The sequence below is a fragment of the Panthera onca genome, chromosome A1 (assembly GCF_046562875.1).
Source record: "Panthera onca isolate mPanOnc1 chromosome A1, mPanOnc1 haplotype 2, whole genome shotgun sequence".
Lineage (NCBI taxonomy): Eukaryota > Metazoa > Chordata > Mammalia > Carnivora > Felidae > Panthera > Panthera onca.
In genome coordinates this window covers 127,912,408-127,937,126 of record NC_138339.1, presented here as the reverse complement: position 1 = coordinate 127,937,126, position 24,719 = coordinate 127,912,408, and the positions used below count along the sequence as shown (strand labels likewise).

General features: G+C 38.0%; 1 protein-coding gene across 2 annotated transcripts in view; it reads left to right on the top strand.

Annotated features, from left to right (window-relative positions):
• SEC24A (SEC24 homolog A, COPII component) overlaps positions 1-24,719 on the top strand; it is a 69,049-nt gene that overhangs the window by 550 nt on the left and 43,780 nt on the right. For both annotated transcript variants that reach the window (XM_078450925.1, XM_078450920.1), the window contains exon 2: positions 20,343-20,831. In XM_078450925.1, coding sequence (XP_078307051.1) covers positions 20,343-20,831 — 489 coding nt within the window. The remainder of the gene's footprint in view (positions 1-20,342; positions 20,832-24,719) is intronic.

Below are 24,719 nucleotides of genomic sequence, written 5' to 3'. Positions count from 1 at the left end.
CGGAGGAGAGGGTAACCTCCCGGCCGGGGGAATGAGCGGGTGATGGTGGGCGGCTAGGCCAAGGAGACGGCGGTGAATATGCAGCCGCAACCCGGGGCTCTTGTTGATGTTTCATGTTTATTCATTCGTTCGCTGAACAATTAATGACCACTTGCTGTATGTAACACCCTGCGTATACATAGGTGAAAAATACAGATTCGATGCATACCTCAGAACTCGCATACAAGACTCATAGTGCCTGTTTATGTGCTTTCTTCCTCCATGCCACTTCACCCTGTCTTCCAGAGAGCAGAGATCGGGGGCTGATTCTTTTCAATTCCGCAGTGCCTACAGTGGGGTGGGGGTCTTAGGCGGAATTGGAGGAGATGAATGAATGATGGTGTTTTGGGGATTCCTGTCTCTCTCTCTATTAATGTTTTTATTTATTTTTGAGACAGAAAGAGAGAGCATGATCAGGGGAGGGGCAGAGAGAGAAGGAGACACAGAATCCGAAGCAGGCTCCGGGCTCTGAGCTGTCAGCACAGAGCCTGACATGGGGTTCGAACTCATCAACCGTGAGATCATGACCTGAGCCAAAGTCGGACGCTTAACCGACTGAGCCACCCAGGCACCCCTTGGGAGTCCTCTTTTAAGGCCTGCTCATCTCTTCCAAAATTTTACCCAAATTGTACATAGGCCACGTGTTCAGTTTCCAGTTTTGGAGGAATGAAATATTAAATCTCTAGTTTGATTTACAGAGGTCTTTACCTCACTTGAAAAAAGTGGTTAGATACACCTCTGAACCTCCCTTCCACAGCGTACAATGTGGCACTACAATTTGTCATTTGGTGTGAGAGTTGTATAGTTTTATGCTTCTTCTGAGATTCTTTACATTGTCCTACATTGTGATTTGCTAAGCTTACTATAATTATAGTAGAGAAAGAAAGATTTTTTTGCCAACATCTGATTTTGCCAAATTACTGATTTACTTATAAATCTTTGACTTGTGGAAAGAAAACTAATAGAATAAAACTAAAATAAATTGCTCATTGTTAACTAAGATTGTTGTGAAGTTCTGGAAAATAGCCAGTGATTATATTAGCTAATTTACATTATGTTTAGAGAAGACTACTGTTTTCTTTACAAAGAAGGCTCTAAAAGACTTTTAAAAATGTCTATGAGTAGGCAGGTTTTTAGGCAGAAGCAGGAATAAGTATAAGTACTGTAATGGTGTTAAATTGAATGAATTGTTCTTTCTCATATTTGTGGTAACAGATTAAGTAAACTACGTTTTATTCTAGGCTACTTAGTAACATTTACGGTGGGGATGAAATCATTTTAAGACTTTCACTTTAAGGTAAAAAAAAAAAAACTTAAGCAAAATGTCCTGTGGCTGTGGCTTTTTCTTACAATCCATAAATTGCAATTTTACATGAGTTTTAAATGGCAAATCCTGCAAATATGCGTGTAAGTTTATATGTAATTGTGATAATTTTGAAACATTAAAGGAATTTAGCCACTGCAATGTGTAGTATAAAAGATGTTGTCACTATGATGATTTATTCCTATCCACGGACATTTGTTACACATCTCTTAAGTTCTGTCCTTGGGACTATAAAAGAGAATAAGAAAACAGTCCCTGTACACAGGTTGCCCAGGACCAATTAGGGATTCACTTAGGAAAGGAAATCATAGGACTGCAAATACATACACTTTTTAAAGATACAATTTTGAAAGCCTTTATAATCTCCATTTCTAAAATTTTTTTGTAGAATTAATCTAGTAAAGTGGCTAATGACCTGTATTGGGTTTCTTTGTTCATCCCACTAATAATAAAGTCAGTAGGGATGTGATAGAGAATTGGAGAAGGCTTTTCTCTAGAAGGTGAAAGAAAAAAGTTCAGTGCTGGAATCTAATTTTATTGGTTAACTCTTTCAAGGCAGTTATTGGTGCTTAAATATTCTTTTGAATATATATATATATTTTTAACGTTTATTTATTTTTTGAGACAGAGAGAGACAGAGCATGAACGGGAGAGGGTCAGAGAGAGGGAGACACAGAATCTGAAACAGGCTCCAGGCTCAGAGCTGTCAGCACAGAGCCTGTCGCGGGGCTCGAACTCACAGACCGCGAGATCATGACCTGAGCCGAAGTCGGCCGCCCAACCGACTGAGCCACCCAGGCGCCCCTCTTTTGAATATTTTTATGCTTTAGATTTAATGTAACTTTTTAAAACCGTGGTTGACACATAATGTTACATTAGTTTGAGGTGTGCAACATTCTGATTGGACTTTTCTATGTCTCAGGCTGCTCTCACCACCAGTATAGCTACCATCTCTCACCATACAACCCTATTACAACACCACTGACTGTATTTTCTATGCTGTACCTTTGATCACCATAGCTTATTCCATAGATGAAAGCCTGTACCTCCTAAGGTAGCTTTCTTAAATTACATATTACAGTTCAGTTGAATATTCAGATATTTTTTAGATAGTCAAAAGACTGAATAGTTTTTCATTTTTCTGTAACTTCGTATCATATTTTATAGTGTCATTATTTTTTTATTAAATTTTTTTTTAAATGTTCATTTTTGAAAGAGAGAGTGTGAGAGAGTGCTAGTAGGGGAGGAGCAGAGAGAGACTGAGACACAGAACTTGAAGCTGATCTGTCAGCACAGAGCCTGGTGTGGGGCTCAAACCCATGAGCTGTGAGATCATGACCTAAGCCGAAGTCAGATGCTTAACTGAGCCATCCAGGTGCCCCATTATTATTATTATTTTTTATTTTAGAGAGATTAAACTTGGGGGAGAGGGGCAGGGGGAGAGAGAGAATCTTAAGCAGGCCCCACACTCAGCATGGAGCCCTGCCTGGGGCTTGATCCCATAACTGTGCCATCAAGAGCCAAAATCAAGAGTCAGATGCTTAACTGACTGAGCCATGCAGGCACCCCTATGGTGTCATTATATTACATAATTCCTCACACACAAGACATTTTTTTTCTGTAGTGGATTGTTACATGAATCTAAAGGTTGTCTAGACAGGTTTTTTGAGCCTGTATAGATTTGTGTACACATATTTCCTTTGCAAAAATTGACAGTGAAACTGTAAGACTATTTGAACTGGCATATCTTCATCTCATTAGTATGTAATAAGGCTAAAGGCAAATCATGCCTCCCACCTTTTTTTTTTTTTTAAGATAATATTTTTGGGGGTACCTGGGTGGCTCAGTCGGTTAAGTGTCCAACTTTGGTCCAGGTCATGAGCTTGCATTTCGTGGGTTCGAGCCCTGTTTCAGGCTCTATGTTGACAGCTCAGAGCCTGGAGCCTGCTTCAGATTCTGTGTCTCCCTCTGTCTGTCTGCCCCTCCTCCATCCATGCTCTGTCTCTGTCTCTGTCTTTGTCTTTGTCTCTGTCTCTGTGTCTCTCAAAAATAAACATTAAAAAAATTAAAAAAAAATATATATATATATATATATTTTTTTTAAGTAATGTCTGTATCCAGTGTGAGGCTTGAACTCGCAACCCTGAGATCAAGGGTTACATGCTCCATGGACTAAGGCAGACAGGTGCTCCTCATGACTCCTACTTTTTTTGTTTTTAATGTTTATTTTTGAGAGAGACAGCACTAGCTGGGGAGGTGCGGGGGGTACGGAGGTAGACAGGATTTAAAGCAGGCTCCATGCTGACAGCAGCAAGCCCTATGTGGGGCTCGAACTCAGGAACTGTGAGATCATGGACGCTCAACCGACTGAGCCACCCAGGCACCCCCACTTTTTTTTTAGTTTGTTTGTTTGTTTGTTTATTTATTTAGAGAGTGCGTGTGCACGCGTGCAAGCTGGGGAAGAGGAGAGAGATGGGGGAGAGAATCCCAAGCAGGCTCTGCACTGTCAGCTTGAAACCGGATGTGGGGCTCTAACTCACAAACTGTGAGATCATGACCTGAGCCAAAACCAAGAGTCCAACGCTTAACTCACTGATGCACTTAGGCGCCCCTGACTCCCACTTTTAATTAGCAGTTTAATTGACTATTTGGGTCAGCTTGCTAAGGCAAGCAAGTTTTATTAATTTTATGCAGTTTTATTAATTTTATGTGTTGCAATATTTATGTAATAATCACTTTTTCCCATGTAGATTAAAGGTGAGAAGGGTATTTGCCCTTCTCTGTCCCACCCAGATTTTCCTGTTGTATTGTTATTTTATAAAATAACATCTGTCTGCCTGCTAGACTGTGAATCCTGTGATAACAAGGATATTTATCTGCTTTTGCACATCATCCTTTCTCTAGCTCTCCACATGGTGTCTAGCATATTAGAAATTAACCAGTTTTATTGAATGAAAGTTTTAGAATTGGGTATTTTGCAATTTAAGTCACTAAATCCGTATTCACTTAGTATAAGATTAGAGCTTAATTCCAACTCCTTTTCTGGTGAATTTTTCCATGGATTTTTTTTTTTTTTTTTTTTTTTTTTTTTTTTTTTTTTTTTTTACAACATTAGCAGTTAAAATAATAGAATTTTGCTGGGGCGGGGCTGGTATTGTTTGGTCATCAATTTAAATGCTAAGACTTGTGCTCCTATCTGTATTGTAGGCATGATGGAAATGTAGATGTTTTTTAGTTTCACTATGATGTAAACCATGTTCATGCCTGTGTACTTGATATAAGAAGTCTTTAGTCATGATTAAACCATGCTATGAATAAAATTGGTATGTGGTCTGTAGCAATGATTGTTGTGGCCCTTTCATGTTTTCAGTGGGGGGCAGTAACTTTGGACTTCCATAAAGTCTTTGTATATGTCTATGAAAACTTAAGGTGTTGAACTTCTTGTTTTTCTCTGCTGATGGACTGGAAGTTCCTGAAAGACAATTGTAACCATAAGAATTAACATTTATTGTTTACTTACTCCATGCCCAGTGCTAGGTTGCATTATCTGCATCATCTCATTTAATCCTCACAACAGCCCTATGGAGTAAGAACTGTTATGTACTGACGAGGAAACTGTAATGAGTGGGCAAGGAACTAGTTCAAAGTCACACAGATAATAAATTGTGGATCCTAGCTTCAAACCTAGGAGGTCTCATTTAATTACTGTTACTCAGTTTATCTGGTTTGTTATCTCTGAATCCCAGGACCTAGCATCTTGAATTAGATTCTCAATCAAGGATCAGAACATTTTCTTGTATTTCTTGGTGTAGGTGGATGCATATAATTGTAGTAAGTATTTGCTGATATTTTTTAAACCTTCCACCTAGTTTATTTTCTTTTGGATTATAATTAATATATGACCTGACCCTTACCTTTTGTTAGTATATAGTCAATTTCTTTGACTATTTCAGCATCACATTTCATAAATGTCTTCTAGATCCTGAAATTGAGCCTCCCCCCGCTTAAATTCCTTGCATTTGCTTTTCTCTTTCCATTGTTTCCTTAAAGCCCTTATTTTTAGTGACTGACCCACAAGTTGTATTCATTCAATGGCATCCATTTGTTGCACTTGTAGTTTCAGTTGGTCAGCTCTTTAAGTGATCAGAATATATTCTGATGTGTGGGGTGACGTGATGAATCAAAAAAATTTTCCCTTCAAACCTGTTGTATTTAAAAGCATATACACCTGGGACACCTGGGTGGCTCATTTAGTTAAGCATTTGACTCTTGATTATGGCTCGGGTCGTGATATCGCTATTCGTGAGTTCAAGCCCTGCATCAAACTCTGTGCCAACAGGGCCGAGACTGCTTGTGATTCTCTCTCCCTCTTTCTCTGTTCCTCCCCCTGCTTGTGCACTCTCTTTCTCAAAATAGATAAATATAGTCTAAAAAAAAAAAACACATACACACAAAAAAGGAACTTTTCAAGGTTTAAGAAATGTATTGCTATCTAAAATGTGATTTTTTTAATGATTTTTAAAATTTAGTTTTATTTTTTGTTTAAATTTTTTTTTTTTTAACATTGAGAGAGAGAGAGCAAGAGAGAGACAGTGTGAGTGGGGGAGGGGCAGAGAGAGAGGGAGACACAGAATCCAAAGCTATCGGCACAGAGCCCAATGCGGGGCTTGAACCCACAAACCATGAGATCATGACCTGAGCCAAAGTCAGACGCTTAACCGACTGAGCCACTCAGACACCCCCTCTTTTTTTTAATTTTAGAGATGCAAGTGAGAGTGAGTGCCGGAGCGGGACACAGAGAGAGAGGGAGAGAGAATGAGAATCTTAAGGCTCCATGCTCAGTACAGAGCCCAAGGCAAGGCTCAATTCCACGACCCTGGGATCATGACCTGAGCTGAAATCAGGAGTTGGACGCTCAATTGACTGAGCTATTCAGGCCCCACTAAAATGTGATATTTTTGAATACTTGGTTACTTTTCTCTTTTTTTTATACTTACATGAAATAATTTGAATTGGTCATTAAGTTGGATTCATGTATGATAGGTGGAAAGTATAAACTGTCCTTGGTAAATATTAGCTCCATATGTATTTACTGAATGGATTAATGAATGAATTGCTTAAGAATACAAAGATCGTAAGTCTTTTTCTTACCTGAAATTTGAGGGGAAACCATGCCGGACTACATCTCTTCCTCTTACTATTAAATTTGCATGAAAGGGGTAGTTTATTCAGTGTGCTTTTGTGACTGTTGAGTAGGCTTTCTTGAAGAAACTTTTAAAATCATAATTTGCTTAGCATTCATTGGGATAGTATGCAGAAGTATCTCAGTTTTTGCATGCTAGATTTCACGAATAATCATGTATCAATAATTTTTCAAATCAGTGGTTTTTAAACTTTATAAAGTTTCATTCTGAAGTACCTGAGAACCATGACTACATGGAAGTTTTACTAATGCAGATTCTGGGATCCCATTGAGTACACTAGGAATTTATAAAGGTGGAACCTATGATCACTTTGATTCTGAAGCTGCTGTTTGGGTAATTGAGAAGTGGTCATTTGCTTTTATTTTATTCTTTTTTTTTTTTTTAACATTTATTCATTTTTGAGAGTGAGAGAGACAGAGCATGAGTGGGGGAGGGACAGAGAGAGAGGGAGACACAAAATCTGAAACAGGCTTCAGGCTCTGATCTGTCACCACAGAGCCCGACACGGGGCTCGAACTCACGGACCGCGAGATCATAACCTGAGCCGAAGTTGGATGCTTAACCAACTGAGCCACCCAGGCACCCCATGGAACTTTTGATATCATGGAGAAGAGTTTCCCCAAAAGTAACTGACAGTGTTTTTACACTTATCAAAACTTAGTGTCCTGATAGAAAACTGGTAAAATCAGGGCAGGGAGATACTGGGAGATACAAGAACAAATACCATGTTATTCTTAGTTTTGTTTGATGAGTACTTTTTTTTTTAATGTTTTTATTTATTTTTGAGATAGAGACAGAGCCTGAGTGGGGGAGGGACAGAGAGAGGAGACACAGAATCCGAAGCAGGCTTCAGGCTCCAAGCTGTCAGCACAGGGCCTGACGTGGGGCTCGAACGCATGGACTGCAAGATCATGACCTGAGCTGAAGCTGGACGCTTAACCGACTGAGCCACCCAGGCGCCCCTCATCTGGTTTTGTTTTAATCTCTTGTTTGGTTCTTTGCCTGTTTACCCTCTCTGAATTTGGCTTCTACTTCCACACGCATCCCAAAACAACCCTAAACAAGGCCACAAAGGACTTTTTGGTTACTAAGTACAAAAAATGTTTTTTCAATTCTCATTGTATTTTTCAAGCAGCAACTGATAACCTTTACCACTACTTGTTTTCATTTCAGACCCTTCTGGTTTGTTTGCTACTTTTTTAACAGTAATATTCTCAATATTTCCACCTTTTTTGATTGCCTTTTCCTTCGGTCTCTCTTTTTTTTTTAAATTTTTTAAGTTTACATATTTTGAGAGAGAGAAAGCACACATGTGGGTGGGGAGGGGCAGAGAGGAGAGAGAATGCAAAGTAGGCTCCGTGCTGTCAGCGAGTTGTTGAGGGGCTCATCTCAAGAACCATGAGAGCATGATCTGAGCTAAAATCAGGAGTCAGATGCCTAACCACCTGAACCACTCAGGTGCCCCTCTTCTCTTTCTTAAATGTTGGTGTTCCTCAGGGTTCTGACCTGATTCTCTTCTTTTTCTTTCTTGCTTTTTAAAAATATATAACAATAAGGGTGCCTGGGTGATTCAGTACAGCATGTGACTTTTGATCTCAGAGTTTTGAGTTTGAGCCCTACGTTCAGTGTAGAGATTATGCTAAAAAAGTAAATAAATGAACTTAAAGTCTTCAAGAAAATAACAAATATTATTTCACATAATTTCTGTGACTGGGTTTCTTCTTTCCTTACTCTATATATACTCTCTGGATATCATTAATTCCCATGGTATCAAATGTTATGCATATGCCAGTGATTACCAAAGTTATATCATAAGCTGAAACCCATCTCTTTGGCTGCAAATAGCTGTCTTTCTGTTGTACCTCTGTGCTTGGATTTCTTGGTACCAATTGAAAGTATGTTTTTATTTATTTATTATTTTTTTTAATTTTTTTTTTAAATTTATATCCAAATTAGTTAGCATATAGTGCAACAATGATTTCATGGATTTCATGGATTATGCCCCTTACCCATTTAGCCCATCCCCCATACCAACCCCCTCCAGTAACCCTCTGTTTGTTCTCCATATTTAAGAGTCTCTTATGCTTTGTCCCCCTCCCTGTTTTTATATTATTTTTGTTTCCCTTTCCTTGTGTTCACTTGTTTTGTCTTTGAAAGTGCTCATGAGTGAAGTCATTGATATTTGTCTTTCTCTGACTAATTTCACTTAGCATAATACCCTCCAGTTCCATTCACGTAGTTGCAAATGGCAAGATTTCATTCCTTTTTATTGCCGAGTAATACCCCATTGTATAGATACACCACATCTTCTTTATCCGTTCAGCCATCAATGGACAGTTGGGGTTCTTTCCATACTTTGGCTATTGTTGATAGTGCTGCTATAAACATTGGGGTGCATGTGTCCCTTCGAAACAGCACACCTGTATCCCTTGGATAAATACCTAGTAGTGCAATTGCTGGGTCATAGGGTACTTCTATTTTTAATTTTTTGAGGAACCTCCATATTGTTTTCCAGAGTGGCTGCACCAGCTTGCATTCTCAGCAAGTATGTTTAATTTTCCAGCCCCTCTTCCTTTTGCTATTCTCTGCCTTCTCCAATTCTTTTCTTCTCCTTCTATCCAGTGAATGGCACTGTCATCCACGGAGTTGTTCAGGTTAGAATCTGGAGAGTTAACCTTGATTAATTCCCCTTTTCAGTTCACATCAGTTCACATATTCAGTTCCACGTCAAATCCTATCAGTTCTATTTCTTCAGTTTTTTAAAACTTAAGTAATGTACAGGTATTAAACATTTCTTTGTAGCCCAAATGTTAAATTATTTTTTATAAAATGTATATGCAAACACAAAACTAGCCATAAATTTCATATGTTAATAGCTGGAGTGCAATGTAAAACCTAAACAAATTAAAATAAAAACATCTACAAAAGCAGTACAGTTCAAAGTTAAAACATTAAGTAATGTGATGGGTTATGTTTGACTGAAGCCAAAATTGATTGGATTGTTTTTATTTTGAACATGTTGGAACATCATTTGCATGATTATCATAGTCACTGTTTTTCTCTTTTCTTTCATTTACTTTTTGTTTTTTAATGTTTTTAAGGTTTATTTATTTTTGAGAGAGAGAGAGCACGAGTGGGGAAGGGGCAGAGAGAGAGGGAGACACAATCCGAAGCAAGGTCCAGGCTTTGAGCTGTGAGCCCAGAGCCCCATGCACTTCTAACCCACAAACCATGAAATCATGACCTGAGCTGAAGTCAGACACTTAACTGACTGAGCCACCCAGGCACCCCTGTTTTTTCTTTTTAAAGATGAGACTTATTTTCACTTGTCAGTGAGGAAGAATTTTCTTTCTACCCTGTTAGTTTTGGTGTTTGGGGGCCTGTGAATTGAAGTGGCAAGAGACAGATCAACAAGAGAAGAGACATAATTTTCATATGTATCATGAGAGTTTACAAAAATGTGACTCAAGGAGGCAAATAAATAGACTTTAGGACTTATGTATCATCTTAATAGGGGAAGGGGAGAGAGAGAAGGGTGCTTATGGGAAAACAAATGATTTTAGGAAAGATAAATGGGACCTTAGTAGAATACATGGGAAATTTGGTAGTTCTGTGACAATGCATGTTTAGGGGTGGTGTGGAGACTTCTCATCATGTGATAAGAGTCCATCATTTCTGGTTGTTCCTGGGTTGGAGATTTATGATAATTGAATTCCTTAGAGTTCTTTTGGGAGACTCTGCATTTAGGTGAATAAGAGATTTCAGGAAGGGGCGCCTGGGTGGCTCACTCGGTTAAACATCCAGCTTCAGCTCAGGTCATGATCTTGCCGCAAGTTCCAGTCTTGAGTCCGGCTCTCTGCTGTCAGCACAGAGCCCAGTTCAGAATCTCTGTCTCCCTCTCTCTCTGCCCCTTCCTCATTCATATTCTATCTTTCTCAAAAATAAGCAAACATTGGGGCACCTGGGTGACTCTGTTGAGCATCTGACTTCAGGTCATGATTTCGGAGTTTGTGGGTTTAAGCCCCGTGTCAGGTTTTGTGCTGACAGTATAGAGCCTGGAGTCTGCTTTGGATTCTGTGTCTCCTTCTCTCTGTGCCCCTCCCCCGCTTGTGCTCTTTCTCTGAAAACTAAAACAAATATTAAAAAAATTTTTTTAAAAACATTAAAAAAAAGATTTCAGCAACTCATGCCCTTTGCTCAAAATAACTTGTATGCCACAGTGGGGTGTTCTGGACCCATTCATAATCCCTAATCTATTATTTTGATGGGTTACTTAGTTTATTAATGACTTCAGAATTAAAATATTAAAATCCTTTTTTTTTTTAATTGAGGAGAGGGCACAAGTGAGCATGGATGGAGAGAGAATCTCATGAGAGGCAGAGAGAGAAGTGGGGCTCACCTTAAGTGGGCAGGAGCTCACTCGATGCGGGACTTGAACTCACTAACCCGTGAGATCATGACCTGAGTGGAAGTCAGATGCTTAACTGGCTTAAATCCTTTTAAGTAAGCTCTAGGCCCAGAGGGGGGCTTGAACTCACAACCCCAAGATCAAAAGTCACATGCTCTTCTAACTGAGCCACCCAGGCCCCCCTTATTTTGTGCATTTTGATGATGCATGGCTTTTACTTGCCTTAAAGGCCTTTCAACATTAGCCGATGATAAAACAGTAAATAAAAATATGAAGTGGGCCATGAAATCTTGTGATAAGACTAGGCTGTGAGATGTCTGTTTCTATTCGCATGACCCACAATGTGCTTATGAATTAACTTTTTACAAATGTTTTTTATTGAGTCAAACATCTCTGTATTCCCACTGCTGCTGTTTAGTCAATCATTTCTTGCCTGGACTACAGCTGTAGACTCCTTTCAATCTCTTATTTCTCCTCTAATCTCCAAGAGGTTCTTTTATGTGCACATTTATACTGTCCCACTGGTAGCCTTTCCAAAGCTCCCCATTGCCTTTAGGCTCAAATCCAAACTCTCTGAGGGTGTAGTTTAAACTCCTGTTTCACTTTAGACATTTGACTCAGTCACTTGACTTTTGTTCTGGCAGACTGAACTTCTTTCACAATGCCCTTTCATGACCACAGGCTGTTACACATGTTGCTCCCTTTTCTGGAAACACTATTTTCTAAAAATTATTTTTTTTATTTATTTATTTACTTAGTTGATTAATTATTGAGAAGGCGGGGGGCGGGGAGGAGTGACGAGAGGGGCAGGGAGAGGGAGAGAGAAAGAATCCTTAGCAGGCTCTGCAGTGTCAGCGCAGAGCCTGACACAGGGCTCAAACTCATGAACCATGAGATCATGACCTGAGCTAAAGTTGGATGCTTCACCTACTGAGCCACCCAGGAGTCCCTCTGGAAACACTCTTGGCACTCTTTTTCCTGGAACTAACTTCGATGATCTCTTAAGATCTTAGCTGAGGGGCGCCTGGGTGGCTCAGTTGGTTAAACGTCCGACTAAGACTCAGGTCATGATCTCACAGTTTGTGAGTTCAAGCCCTGCATCGGGCTCTGTGCTGACAGCTCAGAGCCTGGAGCCTGCTTTGTATTCTGTGTCTCCTCTCTGCTCCTCCCATGCTCATGCTCTCTCTCTGTCTCTCAATAATAAATAAATGTTAAAAAAAATTAAAAAAAAAAAAAAAAGATCTTAGCTGAAACTTGACTTCCTCAGGAAACCATCTTTGTTACCTTTCTGCCTTCAGTTTAGCCCAAGCGCTGCTTCCTTGTGCTCTCATAGTGTCCTGAAGTTGCCACTATCACATCATTTTCTGTTGCCCTTGCCTGGTTCTTTGTCTTCCAATGTGGATGGTGAGCTCCTTGAGGGCAGGGTTGGAGTGGACCTTACCTTTGTTTCCTCCAAAGATATTTGGTAAAATATGTCTTTTCAATGAGGGAATTAATAGAATATTGTTAACCATTTGACATAAAATGAATAATTAGCCTAAGTATAGCATCAGTCTTTAAATGAAAGACTGGAAAAACAAGATTAGTTTAGATGAAACTATTTGGTTTATTGGTAACAGACTTAAGGTGAGTGCTGCAGCGTTAAGGACACAAATACATGTTTCTTAAATGAAAAGAGCAAGCATTTATTTTATACTAATTGTATGAGAAACATCATAAATGTTTCATAGAAATCTCATTCTTACATTGTATTAAATTTTATTGTTGCTGTAACATTACCACAAATTTGGTGGCTTAAAACAACACAAAATTGTCATAGTTGTGAAGGTCAGAAACCTGAAGTAGTACATCAGGGCTGCATTCCTTATCAGAAAATGTTTTGTCTTTTCCAACTTCTGGAGGCTGTCCTTGATCCTTGACTCATGCCCCCTACCATCTTTAAAGCCACTGATGCCCTGTCAAGTCTTTCTCCATATAGTATCATTCTGACCCTGACTCCTGCCTTCCTCTTTCACCCTTGTGATTACATTGGGGCCACCCAAATAGTCTCAAATAATCTTCCTATCTCAAGGTCACTTGATCAGCAGCCTTAGTTCTTTTCTTTTCTTTAAAGTTTATTTATTTATTTTGAGAGAGATACGGGGAGCACATGAGCAGGGGGGGGACAGAGAGGAAGGGAGAGAGAGAGAGAACCCCAAGCAGTCTCCACACTGTCAGCATAGAGCGAGATGCCGGGTTCAAACTCATGAACCATGAGATCATGATGACCTGAGGTAAAACCCAGAGTCTGATGCTTCACCAGCTGAGCCACCCAGCCGCTGCTTAGCAACCTTAATTCTGTCTCCTATCTTAAATTGTTTTTTGGCATGTAACCTATTTACACATCCTAGGGATTATGATATAGACATATTTGGGGGGTCATTTTTCTTCCTACTATACACATGAATGCTATAATTTAGCTGCTTTTACTCTTCCTGTTTTATAGATGAGGAAAGTAAGTCTAGAAAGGTTAAATAAATATCTTGCGGGGCGCCTGGGTGGCTTGGTCAGTTAAGCGTCCGACTTTGGCTCAGGTCATGATCATGCGGTCTGTGAGTTCGAGCCCCGCGTCGGGCTCTGTGCTGACAGCTCAGAGCCTGGAGCCTGTTTCAGATCCTGTGTCTCCCTCTCTGTCTGCTCCTCCCCTGTTCATGCTCTGTCTCTCTCTGTCTCAAAAATAAATAAACGTTAAAAAAAAAAAATATCTTGCTCAAGGACACTTAGTAAAAGTCAAGGCCAGAATTTACTCTTGGACATTTTTTCCCAGTTTGTGCTCTTAATTACTACTTTATAATGCCTCTTTCCATATACATTTCATATAGAGTGACCTTGTACTATCAGGAAGTTGATTGTGTAGGAGTTATAACATTTTTTTAGATAGTTTTTTATATCTTAGAGATTGAATATGCACTACACTGTGGAGTTAGACTATATAGAAAATGACTAGGGCTTCAGTGAACTGTGTGGACTTTTGGTGTGATTTGGGACAGGTTACTTTGCTGCTCTTAGCCCGAAGTTTTTCAGGGTCCAGAATCTTGAGAGTCCTTTGGAATATGCACGTTCTAAAATAAATAACTTTTATTTATTTAATTATTTGAGGTGGGGGAGAGGCAGGCAGAGAGAGAGAGAGAATCCTAAGCAGGCTCTATGCTCAGTGCGGAGCCCAATGTGGGACTTGATCCCAGGACCCTGGGATCATGAACAGAGCTGAAATCAAGAGTCAGACATTCAGCTGAACTGAGCCACTCAGGTGCCCCCTAAAATAAATAGTTAAAAAGGAGGGGCTGGCTCAGTCTGGAGAACATGTGACTCTTGATCTCAGGATCATGAGTTCCAGTCCCACGTTGGGTGTAGAGATTACATAAGTAAGTAAGTAAGTAAATAAATAATTAAATATGTAAGTAAGTAAATATTTTTAAAATGGAATATGTACATTCTGTAATTCATTTATTAGTGTTTGATAAATCATGTATATATAAGCATAGTATTCTTAGAAATCAAACTAGTTAATTTCCCACAACATATTTCTCTGTTTTGATGTTTCAGAGATCAGCCAGAGATAAGTTGCTTATTTATACTTTTCACTCTTCCCTTACCTCATGTGTTGTTCAAGAAGCATTCAAGATGGCTATATAAATGGGTTCTATAAACATTAAGGGGATAAAATTCAGGAAAATGAAACCTTTTAAAACCTGTGTAAATAATCAGATAAGTAACATATTTAGCTGCTTTTCATGAATATATTTAGCATTCCCATTGGTGACTTCTCATTGGTGGTACCATTGAACCGTGGCCTTTCCCCTATGGCCAATTTTTTTTTTTTGTCTTATCTTAAAATGATTCCAGGCCTAAAAGGTCACCATTTGAATACTTTAAGTACTTTTGCATTGGATTACCATGGCATATGCACATTTATAAATCTGTTGCTTTCTTTGGGGTCTTAATATAGAGATCAGTAAAAAAAACAAAACAAAAACCCTAAATGTAAATAGAAAGGTCCAGAAATTAACCAGAAATGTTCTTATTGGAGACAGTGCCCTGATAAGAGCCAGGACTAAATGGATTGGTTTAACTGTTCCTTCTGGTCCCAGTGTTTTTGTTTCTTTTGTTTTGTTTTCTTATTTGGAAAGATGACTATGATTGTGATGGTTTTGGATTTTCTGATCTCCTAAATCCCCTACCTTGTAATTTAGCAGTTAAGTAAAAGGGAACCAAATCACATATTTGAGTCAGAATGGTGCCACACTGTGCAGGGTGACAGATTTAGTTTTGTGTTCAAAGAAGTTAAGATGATATTTTGACAATAAAATTTAATCTATTTGGTATCCTATGGTATGAAATGTTATATATATGCTTAAATATAAAGTGATCCTCCGAAAAGGCAATTCTCCATTTTCCCAATGAGAAAATTTTCCCCTCTTCATTTTTCTTCAGCTCACTTTGAAGTATGAAATTCTAGGGGTATGTATGAAATAAACAAATGACTATTTGTGGTATTTGGTGTTTTATTAACATATGCATCTTTAAACTTTGTATTTAAAAGATATACAGTAAAACCTTGGATTGCGAGTAGCTTGTTCTGTGAGCGAGCGTTCCACAAGATGAGCAAACATTTCTGATAAATTATAACTTGATAAACGAGTGATGTCTTGCAATACTAGTGGTACAAGACACCAAATGTCACATGATCACAACTGAGCCAATGGTTCCCCCTCTCTATCTCTCTTGCTGTGGGAGTGGATGATCATCGATGCAATGTCACATTTCCATAAAATTCTCAAAAGGAGGCAAAAGCAAATGTCATTGGATAGGTTCCTTGTTAAAGTTGCACAAAATGAAAAAGATTACATTGAATTACCAGTAGACAGCAGTGATTCCATTAGTGATAGTGAAAGTCATCCTACACAATAACCCTCCTCCTCTCTCTTGTCTCCCTCACACCAGCCACGAAGGTTTTCAAAGGTAAGTGCAGGTTAATTTGTTTATTTTTCTTTATATTTTGAATTTATTATTTTGTATCATATTACAGTATTGTAATCATTTTTATGTGAATATTTTTGGGTTGTGGAACAATTCATGTGAGTTTCCATGATTTCTTATGAGGAAATTTGCTTTGATATACAAGTGCTTTGGATTACAAGCATGTTTCTGGAATGAATTATGGTTTTACTGTATATGTAAGGAGGGGCACCTGGGTGGCTCAGTCTGTTCAGCATCTATCTGACTTTGGCTCAGGTCATGATTTCATGGTTTGTGGATTCAAGCCCCATATTGGGACTCTGATCCTCTATCTCCCTCTCTCTCTGCCCCTCCCCCACTCTTGCACACATGTGCATGCGCACTCTCGTAAATAAACATTAAAAAAAGATATATGTAAGGAAAAAATTTAAATACTATATATTAGAAACATTGATTTTTTCCTTCTATACTTATGAAATCATTTTATTTAAAATCTTTAATGCACTTTTTTTAAAGGCTTTTTTTGTTTGTTTATTTTAGAAAGAGAGCATGAGTGGGTGAGAGGAGCAGAGAGAGAGAGAGAGAGAGAGAGAGAGAGAGAGAATCTCAAGCACGCTCCCTGCTCAGCACGGAGCTCAATGAGGGGCTTGATCACATGACCCTTGGATCATGAGCCGAGCCAAAATCAAGTGTTGGATGCTCAACCAACTGAGTCACCCAGGCACCCCTTTAATGCACTTTTTGATTTTAAAATGCTTATTGTGAAACACACTTACACTTTATATAAAACACATATGCACAGTTTATTTATTTATTTTTAAAATAATCTCTGTGCCCAGTGTGGAACACAAACTCACGATCCTGAGATCAAGAGTCACATGCTCTACTGACTGAGCCAGCCGGGTGCTCTGCATATGTACGGTTTATTTGTTTGTTTATTTATTTAAAATATTTATTATTTTGAGACTAATGGTCTTTGGCTATTAAATGTGTTAATTGAAGTCAGCTGACAGAGTGACTTTACCATATGCATTTATTAGACTCAAAGATGAGGATTTTCATTGTAAATGCATATTTAAAGAGGAACTTTCAGTCTTTACTGAAAATTATTCATTAAGCCATTTTATATTGTATGGTAAACTGTTACAAGGTAGAATTGTAAAGGCATATGTTTGCAACCGCTAATCTGCTCCAAGTTGTTAAGAACAACATACATAGCCACCTCTTCTGAGTTAGAGATATCAGATAAAAAGACTCCTTGGCCTATATAGATAAACAAATATTATTAACTAATAGTAAAATCAATTTGGGAGTGGAAGGGCCTTAATGAGAGAAGAACCATACTTGATTAACATAACAAATATGGATGTAGTGAATCTGTGGCTCAAGCCACTTGTCTGTGGCTCAAGACTTTCTTGTCTGAGTTGGCATACTTTATGTTAAACCTAACCTTACAGAAAAATTGAACTTTATGTTAAAATTTGCTTAGAGAGCAAGTAAGAAACAAACAGAATCAAAGGGATACAGGATACTTTACTTCCAGATCAGAAAGAACATATGTATTATCCTGGCAGTGTTTTATTAAAATAAAATCAATCTCCAGTATTTTTTAAAAAAGGAAATAGGAAATGAGACCAGAAAGGAAGCCAGGGACATAGAAGGTCCAACAAGCTAAGATAAGGACTTTGGAAGTTTTGAGCAGGGAAGTTGATACGATCCATGTTTTAAAAAGGTAATACGATGTGCAGGGAATAAATTATAGAGGGATAAGCGTTGCTGCAAAAGTATCAGTTGGTCAAGTGCTTTTCAGACTTTAACTGTGATCTGCAATAAAAAAATACATTTTAAGTAGTGACCATATATATATACGTGTATATATATATATATATATATACGTATATATATATATATATATATATATATATATATATAAATGAAACCACAATATTTGTCTTTAATTACATGTAATGTACTGTGATGTTTGCCATTCTTTTTTTTTTTAAGTTTATTTATTTATTTTGAGAGAGACAGAGACAGCGTGAGTGGGGGAGAGACAGAGAGAGAGGGAAAGGGAAAGGGAGAATTCCAGCAGGCTCCCAGCTGCCAGCACAGAGCTTGATATGGGGTCTGAACTCGTGAAACTGTGAGATCATGACCCGAGCTGAAACCAAGAGTCAGATGCTCAACTGACTAAGCCACCCAGGCGCCCCTATATTTGCCATTCTTAACTAATGTCTTCTGTTTGATGACAAAAAGGATAGTTTGTAACTCTTTGATTTTATAAGTCATTTAATATATTGCTACTCACAGTTTGATAAATAGTATTAATCCATTAGGATAAAACATTTTTGTACAATGAGAACCTTTGTAGAGACTCATATAAGATGACTTCTGTTTTGAGAAATAAGTTTTAAGGAAAAATCTCACCTTATAATTGGGTGTTTATGGTACTTTGAAAAATCAATAGCATTTTAACTAATAAGAAAATTAAATATTCTATCATAACTATTTACGAGGTAAAAAATATTTAGTAGCAAATTAGCTAAATTTAGTTTCTTTTTTTTTCCTCTTTTTTTGGGAGTGGAGATAGAGTGCGTGCGTGTGCACATGGGGGAGGGACAGAGGGAGAGAGAGAGACTCTTAAGCAGGCTCCATGCTCAGTGTGGAGGTGATGCAGGGCTCGATCTCATGACAGTGAGATCATGAATGAGCTGAAATCAAGAGTCCAATGCTTAACTAACTGAACCACCCAGGTGCCCCTAACTAGGTTTAGTTTAAATAAGTTACAACATCTTTATGAAAAAAACATGAAATATAGTTGGAAGATACATGTTTGAATAAATGTAGAGATATACCATGTTTGTAAATGGAAAAACTTTCTATCATAACAATATCAAGCTATCTAAAACTAATACATACATCAAATGTGATTCTAGTCATTTTATTTTGTATTTGTAGGAATCTGCATAAAGGGTGTTACATTTTTGTGTATGTTTGAAAATTTTCATAATAAAAAGGTTTATAAGAAGGTATCTTACCTTTTTTTTTATAACTTCCTTTTTCTCTTAATATTCTTTTTTAAACTTAAATTTTTTTTTAAGTCTATTTCTTTATTTTGAGAGAGAGAGAGAGAGCAGGTGAGCAAAGGAGGGGCAGAGAGAGAGAGAAAGGGAGAAACCCAAACAGGCTCCGTGCTATCAGCACAGAGCCCGATGAGGGACTCGAACTCAGTAACTTCGGATTTGTTACCTTGTGAGTGATGTTGCACATGTAGCAGCAGGTGTTGCAGGCAAAGTGCTAGCAGCGCTGTCCCTCCTCCGTGATCATCCCATTCCCACAGCTCAGGCAGAAAAGCAGCATGGCAGCCAACTTTCTTATTTCCTTTTATTGTCTAATTTTAGGGATAGAAATAACAGTTTATTCCTGGGTAGGAGAAATAATTCTCAGGATTTTTTTTTAATATAACATCCTTAAAGTGTACAGTTCAATGGTTTTTAGTGTATTCACAGAGTTTTGCTTCCATCAGTACTATCAGTTTTATAATATATTTTATAATTCTCAAAAGAAACTTTATTCCCATTAGCAGTTATTCCCCATTCCCCCCTCCACCCAGCCAGGGGAACCGCAAATCTGTCTCTGTGTCTGTGAATTCTCCTATTCTGGACATGTCATGCAAATGAATCATACATTGTATGTAAGCCCTTTTGTGACCAGCATCTTTCACTTAGCTAATGTTTTCAAGGTTTATCTGTGTTAAAAAATGTCATCAATATTTCATTCCTTTTATGATCAAATAATATTCCATTGTATAGATACACCCCTTTTGTTTATCTGTTCATCAGTTGCTGAACATTTGGGTTGTTTCTACTTTTTGGCAATTGTGAATAATGGTGTTATGAACATTTGTGTATGAGTTTTTATGCAGGGTAGGAGTGGAATTGCTGGATTATACATTAACTGTTTAATACTTTGAGGAACTGCCAAGATGTTTTCTGCTGTAGTTGCACCATTTTACACTTCCACTAGCAATGTATGAGGCTTCCAGTTTCTCTGCATTCTTGTTAACACTAAAATGTTTACTGTCTTTTCATTTTAGTCATCTTACTTGGTGTCAGTGCCATCCTGTTGTGGTTTTGATTTCTATTTCGCTAGTGACTAATAATGTTGAGTGTTTTTTGCATGTACTTACTGGCCATTTGTATATCTCTTTAGAAATATATTTGAATGTCTAAATCCTTTGCTCATTTTTAATTGAGTTGTATGTCTTTTTATTGTTGAATTGTACGAGTACCACATGTTGCACTGTATTTTTAGAAGTATTTTTATTGCTTTGTTTGCAAAACTAATTTTTTTCTCTTCTTATTGGAAGGTCCTGTCCAAAATACACTGATGTCTTCACAAGTATCAGTGAGCCAAGGATATAATTCTCAGCTTCCAGGATCCTACCCTCATCTAATACCAGCAAAGACTCTGAATCCCGTCTCTGGACAGTCTAACTATGGTGGTTCTCAGACTGTTTCTCCCTTAAGTAATTATCAGGGACCTGGGCAGACTCTTTATAGACCACTTGTGGCTTCTAATCCAGTGACAACTTCACTCCACAGTGGTTCTGTTCCCCGAATGCCACTACCTACTTCTCAGAACGCAGCTGCTACATCAATGCCTTCTGGTAGCTTTCTTCCTGGAGCCAGTGTACAACCACCTTCAAATTGGCAATATAACTATCCATCCACAGGATCCCAGACAGACCATTGTCCTCGTGCATCATCCCAATCTATGTCTGGGAATACAAATTTGACAACTCATCAATATGTTTCTTCTGGGGATCCTTCACTTCAAAACAGCTTCATAAAATCAGGTAAAGTTCTTAATAGGAGTGCTTCATATGTAGAAATGGGAAAATTTTGCTTGTTTAGATGTTTTAATTAACATTTCAAGCCCTGAAACCATATGGAGAACTATTGGTTTTTTAAATCATTGTTAATCTTTAAAGAAATTACTTTTCTAAACTTTGAGTTAACTTAAAATCATGGATTTGCTTCCTTCCTTTGAAAGTATGCTCTGTGTTTCTTTCAGCCATGATATTTCAGGGAATCAGATATGCATACAGAACCACTTTCTTAAGGACTTGCCATTACTTTTTTTTTAAATGTTTTTATTTATTTTTGAGAGAGAGAGAGAGACAGAGTGTGAGCAGGGAAGGGGCAGAGAGAGAGAAGGAGGGAGACCCAGAGCTTGAAGCAGGCTCCAGGCTCTTAGCTGTCAGCACAGAGCCCAATGTGGAACTTGAAACTCACGAGCCGTGAGATCATAACCTGAGCCAAAGTCGGACACTTAACTGACTGAGCCACCCAGGCACTCCATTGCCATTACTTTTATTAACTGGGTTCCATCTTGTAGTGTAGGAAGCTCAATCCCTCTGATCTGTCTTTGGTCTTGATCTGAAGAAGCTTGGATTATCTTTTTGTTGTAGCTTAGATAGTTTTGGTCCCCAGAAACTGTAGTATCCTGTAGGGGTAGGTGAGAACAGACAGTAGCTTTTCTAGTGAGGAGTATTATTGAGCAGAACTGCAGTTTTAGAAATCAGTGGGCAGAGATTTATATCTATGTTTTCTTGTAAAAGTTTTATAGTTTTAGTCCTTATATTTAGGTCTTTGATCAATTTGGTAGTTAATTTTTGTGTATGGTGTTAGGTAGGGATTCAACTTCATTCTTGTGCCTCTGGGTTTGCATTTAACCCAGGTCTATTTGATGGAAGGAATGTTGTTTCTTCCAATGAATGTTGTTGGCCCCCTTATTGAAAATCAATTGATCATAAATGTAAAGATTTATTTCTAGACTCTGATTTCTATTCTGTTGATCTATGTCTATCTTTATACCAGTATCAATTTGATTACTATAGTTTTATAGTAAGCCTTGAATTTGGCAGGTATGACTCCTCTAACTTTGTTTTTTTTTTTTTTTTTTTAAAGACTGTTTTGGCTGTTCTGCGTCCCTTGGCATTTCCATAAGAGTTTTAGTATTAGCTTGTCAATTTTTGCAAAAAAGACAGCTGGATTTTTGATAGGGATATCAATAATTACCTTGTATATGTATTTCTGGGTCTGTATACTACATACATTTCATCAGGCTCCTGGAAATATTTTTCTTAGCCTCTCGTCAGTCATCAGCCCCAATGAACTCATTTTGCATTTTGGCCTATCAAGGTGAAAGCTGCTTCTAGGAAATTAGTTTCTTTGTAGAAATCTGATCTGCTGTTAAAACTCAAATCTTTCTGGTTGCTTTTATTCTTACTCATTTGGCACCATAAGTGAGGGTCAGTCACTTGAAATTAATGAATTTTCACCTTATTGGTAATTCTAAAAACATTTATTGAATATTTATTATTTTCCAGCACTTTACCAAACTTTTATATGTGGTATCTTATTTAATCTTCACACAGTCTCTTTTACAGATAAGAAATGTGAGGCTTGCATACTTTGCCCAAAGCCACAAGAAAATAGTTTGGGAAGGGATATTGTTTAAAACCTGTTAAAGGGGCACCTGGGTGGCTCAGTCGGTTAACCTTCTGACTTCGGCTCAGGTCATGATCTTGCAGATCATGAGTTTGAGACCCCTGTCAGGCTCTGTACTGACTGTGTGGAGCCGGCTTGGGGTTCTCTCTCCTCTCTTTGCCCCTTCCCCACTTGCACTCTTGCTCTCAAAATTAATAAATACATTTTTAAAAATTAAAAAAAAAGATAACTATTTAAGAGTACGTGTAGCTTTTCATTAAAAAGGACATCATCAATAATCTGAAATTTTTTTGTCTATAACAGAAGTCCTCAGGTAGAGGGGCTACACCACAGATGTGGTGAAGGAGACATAAGCAAGTGTCAAAACTTATGAAGGTTCCCATATAAGAGAAGGAAAATGGGTGTCTGAGTGGCTCAGTCAGTTAAATGTCTGACTTCTGATTTTGGCTCAGGTCATGATCTTACAGTTCATGAATTCGAACCCTGCATGGGGCTCTGCACTGATAACTTGGAGCCTGCTTGAAATTCTCTCTCTCTCTGCCCCTTCCCTGTTCTCTCTGCCCGTGTTCCCTGTTCCCATGTGCTGTCTTTCTCACAAAATAATAAATAAACTTTATGGGGTGCCAGGGTGGCTCAGTTTGGTTAATAATCCGGCTTTAGCTCAGGTCATGATCTCACGGCTCGTGAGTTCGAGCCCCATGTTGGACTCTGTGCTGAGATTCTTTGTCTCCCTCTCGCTCTCCTCCTCCCATGCTCATGCTCTGTCTCTGTCTCTCAAAAATAAATAAACTTAAAAAAATCAGTAATAATAGATAAATAAACATAAAATTAAATAAATATATATATAAAATGAAAGAAGGATATATAAGCTAAGAATATTAACCTTAAATGTATTACTACTCTTTTTTTTTTTTTTAAGATATTTCTAAAGAATTCCTCATTTTTTACCTTTGTTTTTTCAACACATCATTGGCAATAGGTGCCTGATTATCTGATCTCAAAACTCTGGCTAGGTTATATTGTTTCTAGCCCACATACTAAATTTCTCTGACTTTTTTTTTTCCAATAGGCTATGTTTTAACATCCTTACATTAACTTTAGGGATCTCAAAGGGCAGGTTTTAAAACTCTAGCTATTAGTGTTACAAATAAGAATTATTCAGTTTGTCAGGCACCTGGATAGCTCAGTCATTTGAGTGTCCGACCCTTGGTTTTGGGTCAGATCATGATCTCATGGTTTGTGGATTCAAGCACCACATTAGGCTTTGTGCTCACAGTGTGGGGCCTGCTTGGGGTTCTGTCTCCCTCTCCCCTCCCCAGTGTCAAAATAAATGAATAAACTTTAAAAGAAAAAAATAATTACTCAGTTTTAAGGGCGCCTGGCTGGCTCAATCAGTGGAGTATGCAACTCTTATCTCAGGTTTCTGAGTTTGAGCCCCATATTGGGTTTAGAGATTGCTTAAAATCTTTAAAAAATTATTCAGCTTGACAAAATATCTGTTTTATGAAATGTAGCATATTGTGGTTTCAATTTTTTTTCCTTAAAGGTATGAAAAATCTCTACGCTTACTAGTATTTTGTTAAACATTAGTTTGTTACCTCTTTGTGGTCAGATATATCATACATTCTTGCTCATGCTGAGTTGGTAGTGTACCTTGTCCTTTTGTTCCTTTGACTTGTCTGTATTGCCTTGGATATGTGTCAGTGTTGCTTTGATAAGGGAGTTATATGGCAGTAATCTTTGTCTTCCCTTGTCAGCAGGGCACTGATTCATCTTGTTGGGGCTACAAGGTTCAATAATACGATCATTTTTCATTTGGCTCTGAAGATTTGAACAATATTGAAGAACCGTTGAAAATTTTCATATTTGGGGGCGCCTGGGTGGCTCAATCAGTTACGTGTCCGACTTTGGCTCAGGTCATGATCTCACATTTGTGGGTTCAAGCCCCTCATTGGGCTCTGTGCTGACAGCTGAGAGCCTGGAGCCTGCTTCGGATTCTGTGTCTTTCTCTCTCTCTCTGCCCCTTCCCTGCTTGTGCTCTCTCTCTGTCTCTGTTTCTCAAAAATGAATACATGTTCAAAATAATTAAAAAAAAGAATACAAAGAAAATTTTCATATCTGGGTATCTTTATTCTTGTTAAAAAATACAAGGTTTTACAAAATACAGGTAGAATATTAGCAAAAATTTATTACCTATTTCACTTACAAATTCAGAGGATTAAAAAAAGTCC